At 36.2% G+C, this 13,974-nt stretch overlaps 1 protein-coding gene across 1 annotated transcript in view; it reads left to right on the plus strand.

Annotated features, from left to right (window-relative positions):
• Window positions 1-13,974, plus strand: part of WDR70 (WD repeat domain 70) — a 137,245-nt gene that overhangs the window by 119,701 nt on the left and 3,570 nt on the right. Inside the window, exons 14-17 of the mRNA XM_068667967.1 lie at window positions 5,047-5,147; window positions 6,635-6,714; window positions 8,838-8,954; window positions 9,313-9,475. Of these exons, the coding sequence (XP_068524068.1) occupies window positions 5,047-5,147; window positions 6,635-6,714; window positions 8,838-8,954; window positions 9,313-9,475 (461 nt within the window). The remainder of the gene's footprint in view (window positions 1-5,046; window positions 5,148-6,634; window positions 6,715-8,837; window positions 8,955-9,312; window positions 9,476-13,974) is intronic.

Consider the following 13,974-nt stretch of genomic DNA (forward strand, 5'->3'; position numbering starts at 1 on the left):
GGAATTTATTAGCCTTTCCTCACCTTCCTCCCTGCAGCCTGCACAGACCCCTCTCAGACTGCTCATCCTGTCGTGGGGCTGCTGCATCTATGTTGTAAGATTAAATGTTTTTACTTGAAGTATGGGCCAGGGAACTGAATTTTGCCATCACTGCTGCAGTCTTGAACTGACTTTATAACCGAAGATCCAGGAGAATTCTTTCAATCCTTGACATCAGTCTGCAGTTCTATGACCTTACCAGCCTCGTGGTTTCATCATAGTGGTAAATTTTCCATTCCTATGCAACAAATCATTTTAAATCTTTTCTTGCTGACCTTGTAAAATGCCCTCTCTGTATTGTTTACCCCTGTAGGGGTGTTAGCCCAAGTGTTCTGGACAGTTTCAGTTGAGGTAATTAGCTTTTACTTGCTGAGAAATCTGTTTCAGTTATTATTCACTTTGCCTATTAAACATGAGTATATTTCTAGGCCAGAATAAATGTTACATTCTCTGTTACAGAGAATCCTGTTTCAGGCTTCAGAGTCACATTTAGAGGCCAGTCCTGTCAAAGGACAGTTATGTGCATAGTCCCAGCAAAGCCATTTGGGTAGTTGCCTACTGAGCTAACCCAGATGGAAAGTAACTTAATAGAAAAATAATGTGGTGTAGTTTACTGTTTACCTGCACCAGCAGCTCTGCCAGTGTGAAACAAAGAGAAACAAGCAGGTGAGAACAGACTGTCAGGGCTGAGGCTATTTAGGAGCCTCCCCAGAACTGCATGTGAACTGGGACTGTGCTTGTCTCAGAAGAAATGCAGGTGGAATAGCACACAAGGGAGAAAGCATATAATCACCTTTGCCTGCCACCTTTCTTTGTGCTTTCAAGTTTTATGTTGAAGATTACCACCTACTGTTAAGCTCTTACATTAGTACACATACATTTTATAAAACTAAAAACCTTATTTTCAAAGAATTAGGAGCTTGAGGTGTGTATAGTGCTTAGTTTGAAAATAAAGTAAAAAAAAAAAAAAAGCACATTCAGGTAATCGAATTCATGTAATTAATTAAAGGTGGTAAGGCTAGCTTTAGGCAGTTATTTAAGGAAGTAAACATTGTAATCTAGATCCCACTGAATTGGTCCTGACTTCTTTCAGAGTGACAATGAAGTACTTTTTCTGTTAACATTTTTAATGTTCTTCCTGCCTAATTTCACAAAAATATTTTCACAATCTTCTCCTACTATTTCCTAATGCAGGCTAATGCATTTGTATATGCAAAAGATCTTGCCAAAGTCTTTTCAGATGGATTTCGTTTGAAGAACTTAATATGTTTACAACAACAGAAGTACCAAACAGATTTTGAATCATTATCACTAATTGTAATTTATAAGTGCTGTATTTTAAGATAGATTATCCGCATGGTTACAAAGCTGGCCAGCTCAGGTCCACTGATAAAATTATTTTGAGTATTTTCATGACAGGCCTCCAGGACTTCATCCTCTAAAGATGTGCTGTCCAATACCTCCAGCTATTACAGTAATCTTTTTTTTTAAATATATATATTGAAGATGTTTACATGATGATACAGTCTGAATTTTATTGTTCTTAGTTGTTACAATAATACATAATTTTCCATTTGCAAAGCTGAGGGATGATCTGTAATTTTATCATTTTCATAACCTACCTAGCTTTTCCTTTGTTTTAGCTTTTATTGTTTTAAAAAACAGAAACAAGTCTTTCAGTGTTGAATGGTGGAATCGAAAATTAGTTAACTTAATTTATAACTCTGGTATTTGTGTATCTCAGTATCTGAGCCTTTACGCTGGCATCCACTGAATTCTGTAAACTGGTACTTGTGGTTAGGCAAGTCTTTTGCAGTAGGTTTTCAAGAAGTACGGTCAGGCAATTTGATTCTGTGTTCCTGTTTTATTCTCTGGAAAAGCATGAAACCACCTGGGCGATTGCAAAAAGAGCTTGCAGTTAGCTTTTAACTGCTGAGGTTGTTTCTTCTGGCCCGAGCTCTTACCTCAAGGGATGCAACTGCAAGTGTACCTTAAGTATCACTTTGTTCATTTGGGGTTCCATTGCAGGACATGACCTAAACATGAAATGAGCTATTCTTAAAAATCATTGTGCAAATTGGAATTAGTATTCAATGTAAATCCCCTTTCCATCTCTTAGAAGCAGAAAGTGGGAGCAAGAAGCTCAAAACCTGAGCAACCTGCTGTAGTTGGCCTTGCCCAGAGGATGGGGGTTGACTTAGGTGATCTTCAGAGGTCTCCTTCAGCATCAACCATTCTGTGGTTCTGTAATGTCCAGTATCAGTAGGCGCATATGTGGCTATGTACATAGGCAGATCAAGCCAGGGAAAGAGTTGTTTTCCCGCTATAAACACACTTACTTCCATAGAAAGCTGTGAAGCAGGACCTTCTTTGACCTGGAATTTGATGTTTCACATTTCCAGTGATAAAGATGTCTAACTGAGTTATTTTAACTATACTCAGCAGGGAAGTTAGTGGTAATGGCAATGAAATGCTATCTTTAAGAATCAGTTATTTTTGTATGATGAATATTCCCCTTCCCCCATCACTCTCAATGTTAAAACCTAGTCTACAATGATCCCTCTTTTATACAGTTGTTTAGAATTTTTACTTCTTTAGGATTATGTGATTGGGAAAGATTAGTAGGATTCAGTTCAGGAATTCAATATTTTGCTCTTTTTAAAGTATTGCCTGTTTCTAAAATAGTCTGAAAATCTCTGTGAGTAGTTTTCATTATTTCTTATAAAGTAGGTTTATATGCCAGTGGCTTAGTGAAATTACTTGCATGTTCAGAGATTGTATTTGTTTAGTTTTTAACAAATTATATTCTGGGGACGTTTTACAGTTTTAGAAGATTTATTGTGCTGCATTTTATGGCAGTTTCTTCTGCCTGCTCTGGAGCACGTGCCATGGTGGTTTTAAGTGTGCTGTGGATGTTTGACAAGTTAGAAACTTAGCAATCCCCATCAGTGCTTAGCCACACTGTCTCAGGCTTTGTTTTTGTTGGCTGGTATCCAGTACCATGCTATAAAATACATTTACTTGACAGCAGAAAGTGGAGAACCACATTAACTACAAAGTTTTAAAAGGCTGGCTAAACACATGCAATAAATATTAATAAAAGAAAAGGCCACCCACCTTTGACCCTCAATGCTTGTTATTAGCTTTGTATGTTTTAGAATTACAGTAACATTTTGAGTAATAGCATTATATAACAGTACGTAAAAATATCTTATTCAAATCAAGCAACTTGTTAATAACCTTGTATTGATTATTTTGGTATCTTGTGGCAGGGATTATACTGCATTGCCAAAAACTTGCTTTTTTTTAGATAACTCTGAAGTATAAGTTTGTTGCCCTTTTGTTGTCTCGTAATAAATACGCCAGATGTATTTGTACCTGTAAGTACAGGGGAAAGTGTAATGTTGTATGTGTTTATATGTAATGGGCAGGATGTTTTATAGAACAGCCTTGTAAAGACTGATCAGTTGATTCATATAAACTCATCTCACTCATTTTTTTTTTCATTTATACAAGAACACCAAGCAGAAAAACAGTTCTAAAAAAAGTCATCCTTCATCTTGTACTAAAATGAAAATGTAATTCATGATGGATGAGTGGGCTTCAGATTTTTTTCCAGTACTTTTTTTTGTTAAATGCCTTGTAACATTCAAAAAAAAGAAAAAAAAAGTAAAAAAAAAAAAAAAAAAAAAAAAAAAAAAGTATGTAAACCAAACCAGAGATAGGAAGGAATGTGAAGTGGGAAGAGTGATAGAGTGATTCACTGTTCCACTGTTCAATAGAGCTTATGCATAATCATTCTCTTCTGATTACGTGGTTGTCACCTCCCAAGTTAATGCCTTTGTTTCATTTGCACCCCCTAAGTATATTTTTGCCTTGTTTATTTCTCTGGGTGAGAGATTGGTGTTTTCCATGTTGTGACTTTAATGTACTGTGTTATGTAAAATAAATGAGTAAATAAACTACAGATACTTTCATGATAGATATATGTAAGTGGTTGAGTATTGAATTAATTCATTTTGAAAAGTCTATAGTTTTTTGTGTTTTTAAAGGTAAAGGGAAAAAAGGCTAGAAGAATCACAATTCAGTGAAACGCTAACACGGTGATGCATACTGTTAGTTCTGGATACATTTATTATACACCTAACAAAAACACTGTCAAAACACTGTTATATATCTAACAAATAGTTATGGGGTTTTTGTTTGTTTGTTTGTTTTTTCTTTCAGTTAGATGCACACATGATTTTTGTTAGTATTGAGTTGTGTTGTCCTTCCTGGCAGATTGTGACCGCTTCTTTGGCGCTCTCATAAATCATGGCAGTCTTGCAGCTTTTCTGGGTTGACCTGCTGATTCAGATTTAGTGCAGTGATCAGTCACGTGGAGAACCACTCTGTGTGTATAAAAGAAAAGTACTATTAATGTCTGAAAATGACTTGTACAGACAAGAAGGGTGACAGAGCTGTGAGACATAAGCTTCAAATAACAAGTTTTCCTGGATCTTTAGGAGAAGAAGGATCCAAGAGTTGAATATCAGACATTTGTCTGTTCTGCATTCAGCAAGTGAAAGGTCAGCACTGTGTGAAAGAAAAATAGATAACATAAGGAACAGGGTGGAAGAACTAAGGATTAAAAAGAAAAATGCAGAAGTCATGAAGGCTTGTACTACTATATCTGAAGCACTTCATTGTTCTCCTTCAAATCCTGTTTAGTGTTCCAGTTCCATTATGCCCACGAAGACCCTGGAGCAGTTAGCCTGTGGAAACCACTGTTTTTTCTCACTACCGCCCATTTGTACTTCCTTCTCTGCCTACATCCTTGTGTTGTCACTCCTTTTACATTGTGTTCTGCTCTGGAGAAGAACTTTTACTCATTCGTTTAGTCACATTCATTCATGTATTCAATCTTGTTTGTACTACAGTGTAGGGTCTGCTTTTTGACAAGATGAATATTAATCCTAAAATCTAAATGAATGACCAACTAACTGTCAATATGTTGCTTTATTTCAGAGTGTTGTGCGTTGCCTTTGGCATCCCAAGCTGAATCAGATCATGGTTGGTACAGGAAATGGATTGGCAAAAGTGTACTATGATCCTGTTAAAAGCCAGAGGTATGTAATAGTTAGTGGTTTATAATTAGGATTTCTCAGACATAGCCTGATGCTATAATTATACTAAGAGATGAGAAAAAAAAAGAGTTAGTAGCATTTGCTTTGCAGTTTTAGCTACTAAGTTACAAACAACAACAACAACAACAACAACAAAAAAAACACAAAAACAAACCAACAAAAAAAACAAAACCACAAAAGTTTGTACTTGAAAAGCAGTGCATTTTCCTCCAGGCTCTCTGTGGTGTTGTACACTGGCAGTTCTACCTGAATTTACAAAAGCTTCCATTCTTGAATTGTATGAAATTTTCTGTAAGAATAACCAGCCTTTCATTTCACCTCTTGAAGACTGCTGAAATGGTGTTATTGAAAGGCTACTTATTGAATTTAGTAATATTTTTGGCATATTATGTCATATAGATGTATTTTTGTCATATTTTATTTTTTATGAAGTATAAATGCTGTTTAGAAGCATTAGCTTAAACTTGTCAGTCTGTGTATTCATGTTAGAGGACTCGGTTTGAGACCTTGCCATCTCTCCCACCCTCTCCTGTCACGTGTGGATTTTGCCTGTGTATCTAATGGAAGGGTGGCAGTGATTCATCAGAAGGTGACTTGTCAGCCTAGAATGAAAAGAAGAGGATTTAACTAGTCTATAAATACTTACACGATTAACTTGCTTTTACCCTCTAAATTGGCTGGGGTACTTCCTTCCTTATCAGCTGAGGAAGAATGCATACTTCATATATAGAGTGATATAAATATGTTCTTCCAAAGCCCTTGACTTTGTTTCACTTGCATCCAAAAACATAATGTATTATAGTTCATAGTTCTGGATATTTACTGTGGCCTGGCGATAGGAATATGAAAATAAATTCTGGTTTATAAGATTGTTAGAAATAAGTATTATTTTTCTGTTCTTTCTCAATTTAGAGAACAGGAGGGAGGTTTGTCAGCATTGTTTGTTGACTCTCTCCAGAGTGCAGCCTGAGACTCCTGTACAAAGACCACAAAAGCCTTAGTTCAGTTCTGTACCCAGTTTTATTCCTAGTACTTACAGTAAGAAGGAAAATAATACCAGTTTAAATTAGTCCTGCTGCAACAAGGCTTCTGCAGAGTTTCCCAGTGCAGTGTTACAAACACCTCTGATTAGATAACTACAACAACCCAGGCTGCATAGGAAGGGTACTAAGGGTACTAATCATTGCCAATATTTGGAGAGGAGCACTTCCTGTGTGCATGCTGCAAGTACTGTGGACAAATGAAGTGTGATATGAATCTTCCACCCATACTTCCACCAGTCATATACTGATCTGTAATAAAAGAACGAATCTTTTTGCCCTCCTTCACATGTGCGTGGATGTACCAAGATATACACAGTCATGCATATTTAAAGTGCTGTATAATTCAGTTGAGAATATGTTTTGAATAAAAAATGGTTTGTATTTGATATAAACTGACCAACTGAACTGCTGTGTGTTTTCTCCTAGGGGAGCAAAATTATGCGTGGTTAAAACAAAAAGAAAAGAGAGACAAGCAGAGACTCTTACTCAGGATTACATTATAACACGTAAGGAATTTAAACATCTCTTTATATGAGCATTCTTACATCTTTCTTAGTTATCGTATTATTTGCAGATGATTTACTTTTATGTTTTCCCCTCTAAATAGTTGCAATCATTCCTAAGTATTGAGTGCTACATACAAATTTATTTATAGCCCTGCAAAACTGGAAAGGGGTGTATTTGGTATGCCCTGTAATAGTTAAAGGTGGTTGTTTTCTTGATTCTGATGCAAGTTCCATGCATCGGAAAGGACAACTGCTTTAAAAAGTTGGGATGACCTTTTGCAAGAATTTTGTATTCAAAAACAACAACAAGAAAAAACAACCAACAACCAAAAAAACAGACAAACAAAAAACACCAACACTTACACTCCAATATTCTTTTCTTCCTTTATTGAATTTTCAATTTTACTTAACTAAGTTGGTGAATTGGTGAGTAGAGATGAGTTGAAGAAGCCTTTCGCTGCCTGGGAACATCAGTAGTACCAGTGGCAAAATCAGAGATGCGAGCATTAGTTCTTGAATAAATTCCTAGAGATCTTTCAAGATTTAGAACTTGCCTAGAGATGCGTGGGTTTTCAAATAGTTAAAATATCTTTCCAGCTTACAGGTTATACTCTAAGACCTCATGTTCATATTAAGACTCATTGATGCATAAGAAATAGTTATTGTTGTTACTGTAGAAAGTTTAATGACCTGCATTTTCCCTAGGGCATATTTTATAAGGGGACAAGGGGATTGAGAGATTTTGGCCTTCCCAAATAGTACTAGCTTCTTTGAAACTTGCTGATAGAACTAGAAAGAACTGAAGATCTCAGAAATCCTTTCCAAAGTGAACCAACCCCTTTTTCATCCTCCTCTACTTGATTTTTTTTGAACTTGTAGCTGCTCTTTAATCTTAGGATTGCCTATAATAGCTGCTTAAAATGCAATAATATTTTCTGAGAGATTAGGTATTACTTTTAAAACACAGGAATATGCAGCTTCGGTTTCCTTTGAACAACCTTGACTTTGCATATGGAAAAAGCCTGGATCTGTGCATTAGTCACCATGAGATGCTCTATGCAAACCAATCAACCTCATTGCTTTGAAATGCCTGGGACAATTTATTGCTGTACTTTATGAAATCTGCAAAAATAAAACCTAAACACATATTCCCCAAGATCTACTGCTGTGTCATATGGCTGTGACTTTACATGGTCTAGTAAACTGAGCAGGCTTCCATAAGTAAGCTGGAAAATCAAAGTGAGAGGTCTCTGGATGCTGACTTCATTTTTTCCTTATTAAATGTAGAGCCAGTTCCTCTACACTTAAGATTTTGTTTGTTTTGGTTCTGTCTTTGTTGGGTCTTTTGACCCCAACACAATTTCCTGCAATTTGGGGAACAGCAGCAATCATCATACGGCAGTGTTTTGCCTCACCAGAAGAATACTGTCCCTTAACATGGTGTTTCTTTGGTGCTGACAAAAGTGCCTCTTGTCTGAGCTGACTGAAACAGCACATAGTTAAATGATTGTGATTGAAGGTATTGCAGCAGTTTTATGATGAAAAACGGGCTTTAAATCCTGATGGTTTAGTCAAACTGTCTCAATTACAGGTATTTTTCCAAATTTGATTAGTGTCATAATTTAAAAAAAAAAAAAAAAAAAAAAGCGAATATGACTTCATTTGCAGAAAAACCATGAACCAGAAACGCATGTAAAGTTTTTTATGCTGCTGGAGTATTAAAGTGCTATAATAAAATGGAATATTCAGAAAAGAGCAGCCAGTTGGTCACAATGCTAATGTTGAGGGCTCAATGTCAGAGGAGTAGATTATATGTACATATACTATGCAAACAGTATTTCAGATGAAAAACTGCTACCTGATACAACTGTGGAAATTTGGCTACGTTCATGTTTGAAAAATTCATCAGGAAGAAGCTCTCTAAAATGTACCTCAGTAAACCATTGCTTGGATACAGTAAAAGCAGAAGGCTGCTTCTGCCACCTTTCTTTTTGTATAAACAAATGACCCTAACCCTTTCCTTTGTGTGAACAAATCCTTGCAGTCTTCACCCTTGTAATTAAAACATTGCAAAGATAATGGAATTTCTGATGTTTCTTTATCTCCAAACTGTGACTCTTTAGCCCATGCACTTCCCATGTTCCGTGAACCACGACAGCGAAGCACCAGGAAACAGCTGGAAAAGGATAGGCTGGACCCCATGAAGTCTCACAAACCTGAACCTCCAGTAGCAGGACCAGGTAATGTAGTCATAATCGCTTCATGCTGTTGTATACCAAATGGACTGTAATGCTTGGGTTCTGTGTGTGTTTGGATTTGCATTCAAACATTTTTGGGTGGGGGACTCTGCTATATGTGTGAGCAATGTCCAGAACTGTTAGACACTGGTCTTTGGAGTGCTTGCCAAAAATAATCACAATTCCTTCATGTAATCAGTAAAATGTGTATGTGAATGCAGCTCTAAATTAGGCTCTTCCTGTAATATTAGATAGCTTCTTTGTATCAGATCACTGTTATAGACAAAATATAACATTTTTCTGTTTATTTCTTAAATATTTTTCTTTAAAACAGTCATTTAATTTATTTTTTTTGCTACAGGTCGTGGTGGCCGTGTTGGGACACACGGAGGTACCTTGTCATCATACATAGTCAAGAATATTGCACTGGATAAGACAGATGACAGCAACCCTCGAGAGGCTATTTTACGTCATGCAAAGGAAGCAGAGGAGAATCCATACTGGGTTGCTCCAGCATATGCTAAGTAAGGAAGCAATTAAAAATACAAGTAATATTTCTGGAGACCAGTGGGAGTTTGTAAAAATAGAAGACATACATTTTTAACAGTATACTTTGCCTTTTCTGGCTTGTTGCCATTAATACGTAAACCAAGAATATGTCACACTCCTATATGAAGATAAGAGTTTCCAGGAGGTTAAATTTTTAAAATGTGACATTACCATTTTTAAAATTTGACTGTCAGTGCTACAAAATTCTAAAGCTTTCTAAATTTGCTAGTCTTCTACAAATCAGTATGAGAAATTATAATATACCTTTTAATAAGGTACTGTCCCATGGGCAGACTTTGGGGTGATGCTTTCCAACATACCCTCTAGCTCCAACTGGGCCTTAGGTTAAACCTTCAAAAATATTTGCTTGGTGTTATGACAACATATTTTAGATGATTTCTTAGGTATCATAAATAATTTGGATTTTTCCTATATCAGGACCTGAGTACTGCTTGAATTAACTTGGTCTTAAATGTATTAAATATTAAGAATTACGCTGATAGTTGAACTCAGTTTAAATTGTATGTAAGAGTGCGGTATTTATCCATATCTGTTACAATGAAAACTGTGCAATATACTTCTTTACTCGTTTCTACCAAATATCTTCATTTTCTAAGAATAAGTGCAATTCAAAACATTAAATAATTCCATGGTAATACTAAAATACATACTAAATAAATGTGTTTCATACTAAGGTACAGAAACTGCCACTTTAAAAATTAGTACTTTTTTTTTAAATTTTGCTATTGTCATTGATGGTTTTTGTTGTACAAAGTAATTATCTAGTAGGAGTAATCTTTCCAAAATTCATAAGGAAGGGTTATGAAGCGATTAAATGGTCTGCACAGAGCAGACAGAGCTAGTAACAGCCTTTTTTTTTTTTTTTTTTTTTAATTTGCAGCCCATTGTGTTATATTCTGGGCTGTACATTCATTGGTACTTTATTTACTGTACTTTCTTTATTAGTTTTTAGCTCCGTAAAGAAAAACAAACGAACACATCTTTCCAGAAACTCAGAACATATAAAGAATCATTGCTCTTTCTTGTGGTGACGCTTATTTCCCAGCTTGACCCACAATAGCTTTTCCAAAGCAGCTTGAGAACATTAGTGGCCCACCCTGGCTTTGGCTAGGTAATTAATAACTATGACATTGTTGTGAGGTACATCAAATCAATGTGTTATACAATATCACTCTTGATACCAAGTCAAAGAAAGGTTTGACAAAGCCTGTTTCTGTAACAGTTGTAGTAATGAATAGGCTAAATTTGTAACTCTTTGAGGGTTTATGTTTCCTAGAGGTGAAATTTACTGTGAATGTGCAGGTACCTGTTTTTATTTAGTATGTACAACTATTCATTCTTAAAAGTAAACACAGTCACACATTCCGTTAGGTAGATAGATACCTCAGTATATTTTTGGCTCAGTAACTTCATTGACTGTATAGTAAGTTTCACCCCCACACCTGCAATGTAGTAGACAGGAAAGTTTTAAAATTTAGCTACATTACAGAAGGCTTACTGTGTCAGGTGGGCAGATCTCATTATGGTTTCTTGTTAAAAGATGTAGCTGCAGGGAAAGAAGAGAGCTGACTGAGAAATGGGGAGGAAGCAAATCCAGACTGCTATTAACTTACGCACCAGAAGGTGATACGTATGTGGGGGAGTTGGGCTGCAGCCAGCGGCATGCTTCCCTGACAGTTTTGTCAGCTGATAAATCTCATGCCAAGGAAGCTGCCTCTATCCTTGCTTTAGAAACTTGACTTCAAGACGCACCCTATGCAAAAAGCTTTTTAAAACTTCATTGTTATTATTTTTTATTACTTTTTATTATTATTTATAAAACACTAAGGCACTGAAATGCAATAACTTTATAACTGTGGTATGTTCTTAACTCTCAGAAACCGAGGTCTGCATCAAAAGTTACAAACCAATGACAGTCATAGGTTTCATTAACTGCTTCCCTGGGCATGTGCATAATATATAGAGATGTGTTAATTATGTAGTTGATACCTTACTTTGCAGGGTGGATGTGTTTACCTTGTGTAAAAACCATTTTACAGACCTCCTTACAGATGCATATTTAATAAATGTGCTAAGTACAAATAATTGATGTAAAATATCACAGAATGTTGTGTAGGAAGTGTGTCCCCAGTGACCCTGTAAAAATTGGGTTCATGATAGTAAGCAGTATATAAACCTTAGGAAACTGGCTCCCTTAGATATATATAACGTATCTATTCTAGCATAACCATAAAATCATAGAATGGCTTGGGTTGGAAGGGACCTTAGGGATTACCTAGTTGCAACCTCCCTGCCATGGGCAGGGACACCTCCCACTAGGTTGCTCAAAGCCCCATCCAGCCTTGTTTTGACCAAGGATGGGGCACCCACAACTTCTCTGGGCAACCTGTTCCAGTGCCTCAACACCCTCTCAGTGAAGATATTTTTTTCATAACATCTAATCCAAATCTACCCTCTTTTAGTTTAAAGCCATTCACCCTTATCCTAAAATATACTAAAGAGTTAGGAAAGGTAGTATTCTGATATATACTTAAAATTACGTGCTGCCTTGAGACCTGGGAAATACACAACCAGTATGTTTAGTTTTTTTCAGTGCTGTTTATTCTTTTTACCACTTTTTCTGCTATCAATTTTTCCACATATGTGGTAACTTTTCATTTAAATATGATGAGTATCCACATTTCTCTTGTTTGACAAAGCTTTTGTTTGTGTACTACCTCATAGATGTTTTTTCACATACAGTTTTCCATTTTCCTTCTTAAGAAAACATCTAAGAAAAAGATAGTCATTTTATTTTCTTCAGTGATGGATCTAAAGTAATTTTAGTCCAAAAAGACTAAGAAACACTCATTTTCTTATCAATAACGCTTTTATAACTTGGATTATGGTGACAGGGTTAGAGTTGATCTGGTCCTGATTTGTAGTGAAAGGTCATTCTAAATCAGATAACTGATTTTGTGGTTTTTAACTGTGTTTCCACTTCAGCAATTCATATAAGAAATACCTGTGGCATGAATTTTACCGTTAGTTTATACAACGTATGTTAAAAAAAATCCTTTTCATCGGAGTTTAAGGTGTGTAATCTATTCTTGAAGCCAAGTAGTTATTTGCATTATTTATCACTTGAAATTTTTTTCAAGCTTGTTATTGTTAACATGATCTTTCTGTTTCTCCTGTAATTTGAACCAGAAAAGGAGGGGGAAGCACATAAGTGGCAAAAGGATGGGTGGAAAAAACAGATGCTGCTGAAAAGGATATTGGGAAATGATAAGAAGTACATGCTGAATCAGCACATGACATATCAAAGAAGGCCAAAGTGAATAAATTGTCAAAAAAAAAAAAAAGAAAAAGAAAAAAAAAAGACGACCTTGAGATTTTTCAGGAAAAAGCTTGTTAGAGACCTTGGCAAGAGTTATTCCAGTGGAGTGAAAGGAAAGGAAGGACAGATTGAAGATTTCAAATAAAGAACTACAGGAAAGGAACTTGAGGCATCAGTTGTAAATGTTTGAAAATTACATTCTTTGTGAGCTGTTTGTTTTAACACAGCTGTACAGAGATACTATAATGACTTCAGATTTCCCTCTGAAGGATCAGCAGGAATTACTAAGCATTGTAGCTGAGGGCCTAATCAGGCCCAGATGTATCTTTCTTCTGTACCACAGAGAAGGTGAGGGTGAAACTTCCCTCCTCATCAAAACAGACCACAGTTCTTATGAAACAGTGATGTTGCCTGTATTTTGATGTCTTTGTCATTGGTCCTTGTCACAGGCAAAAAAGAATAACATCAAGCAGCAACCTGTAGCCTCCCTGTGTTCAATGCTCTTTTCCTCAACAGCGTTACCAGCATGTGAAGTGTTAGACATATTGTGGCTCACGTATCTTTAGTTGAAGGAGGACTGGACAGATCATTTTAGAACAGTGATTTCGCAGACACATGTTAGTAAATTTTGGAGACTGTCAATTTTGAGAGGGAACTACCTGGGATTCAGGAAGGAGTCAGGTTAGCTGGTGGGCTAAGGAATACAGGGGGGCCTGACGCTGAAAAACCTCTTCTTTTCTGTCTGAAAGTAGCTTTTCTGACATTATTCTGGTTTCCAAGCATGCTTGGAAGTTATCTTTTTAATCTGCTTCAGTGCAAAATAAACACAAATTTCAAAAGTTGCTGTGACATGAGTCACATGCTGTGATACGCCGTTGTCATCTCCAGCTGGTTTAACTATAGCAGTATTTTTTAGCTGCTAGTCTGTGAATCACAGCTGTTAATGGGCTACTTTTACAGGATCTTTAAAAGGTAACTAATTAAAACAGCTGATAATCAGAGGGATTATGGTGACTAGAACAGTCTGCATGGCCACTGGAATTTTGTGTGTGTTTACATATCTGAATACACTGAAAAACAGTGAGGTAAAGAGGAGTGCTCAGAAAATCATATGAACAAATTAATAAGAATAAA

The sequence above is a fragment of the Anas acuta genome, chromosome Z, assembly GCF_963932015.1.
Source record: "Anas acuta chromosome Z, bAnaAcu1.1, whole genome shotgun sequence".
NCBI lineage: Eukaryota > Metazoa > Chordata > Aves > Anseriformes > Anatidae > Anas > Anas acuta.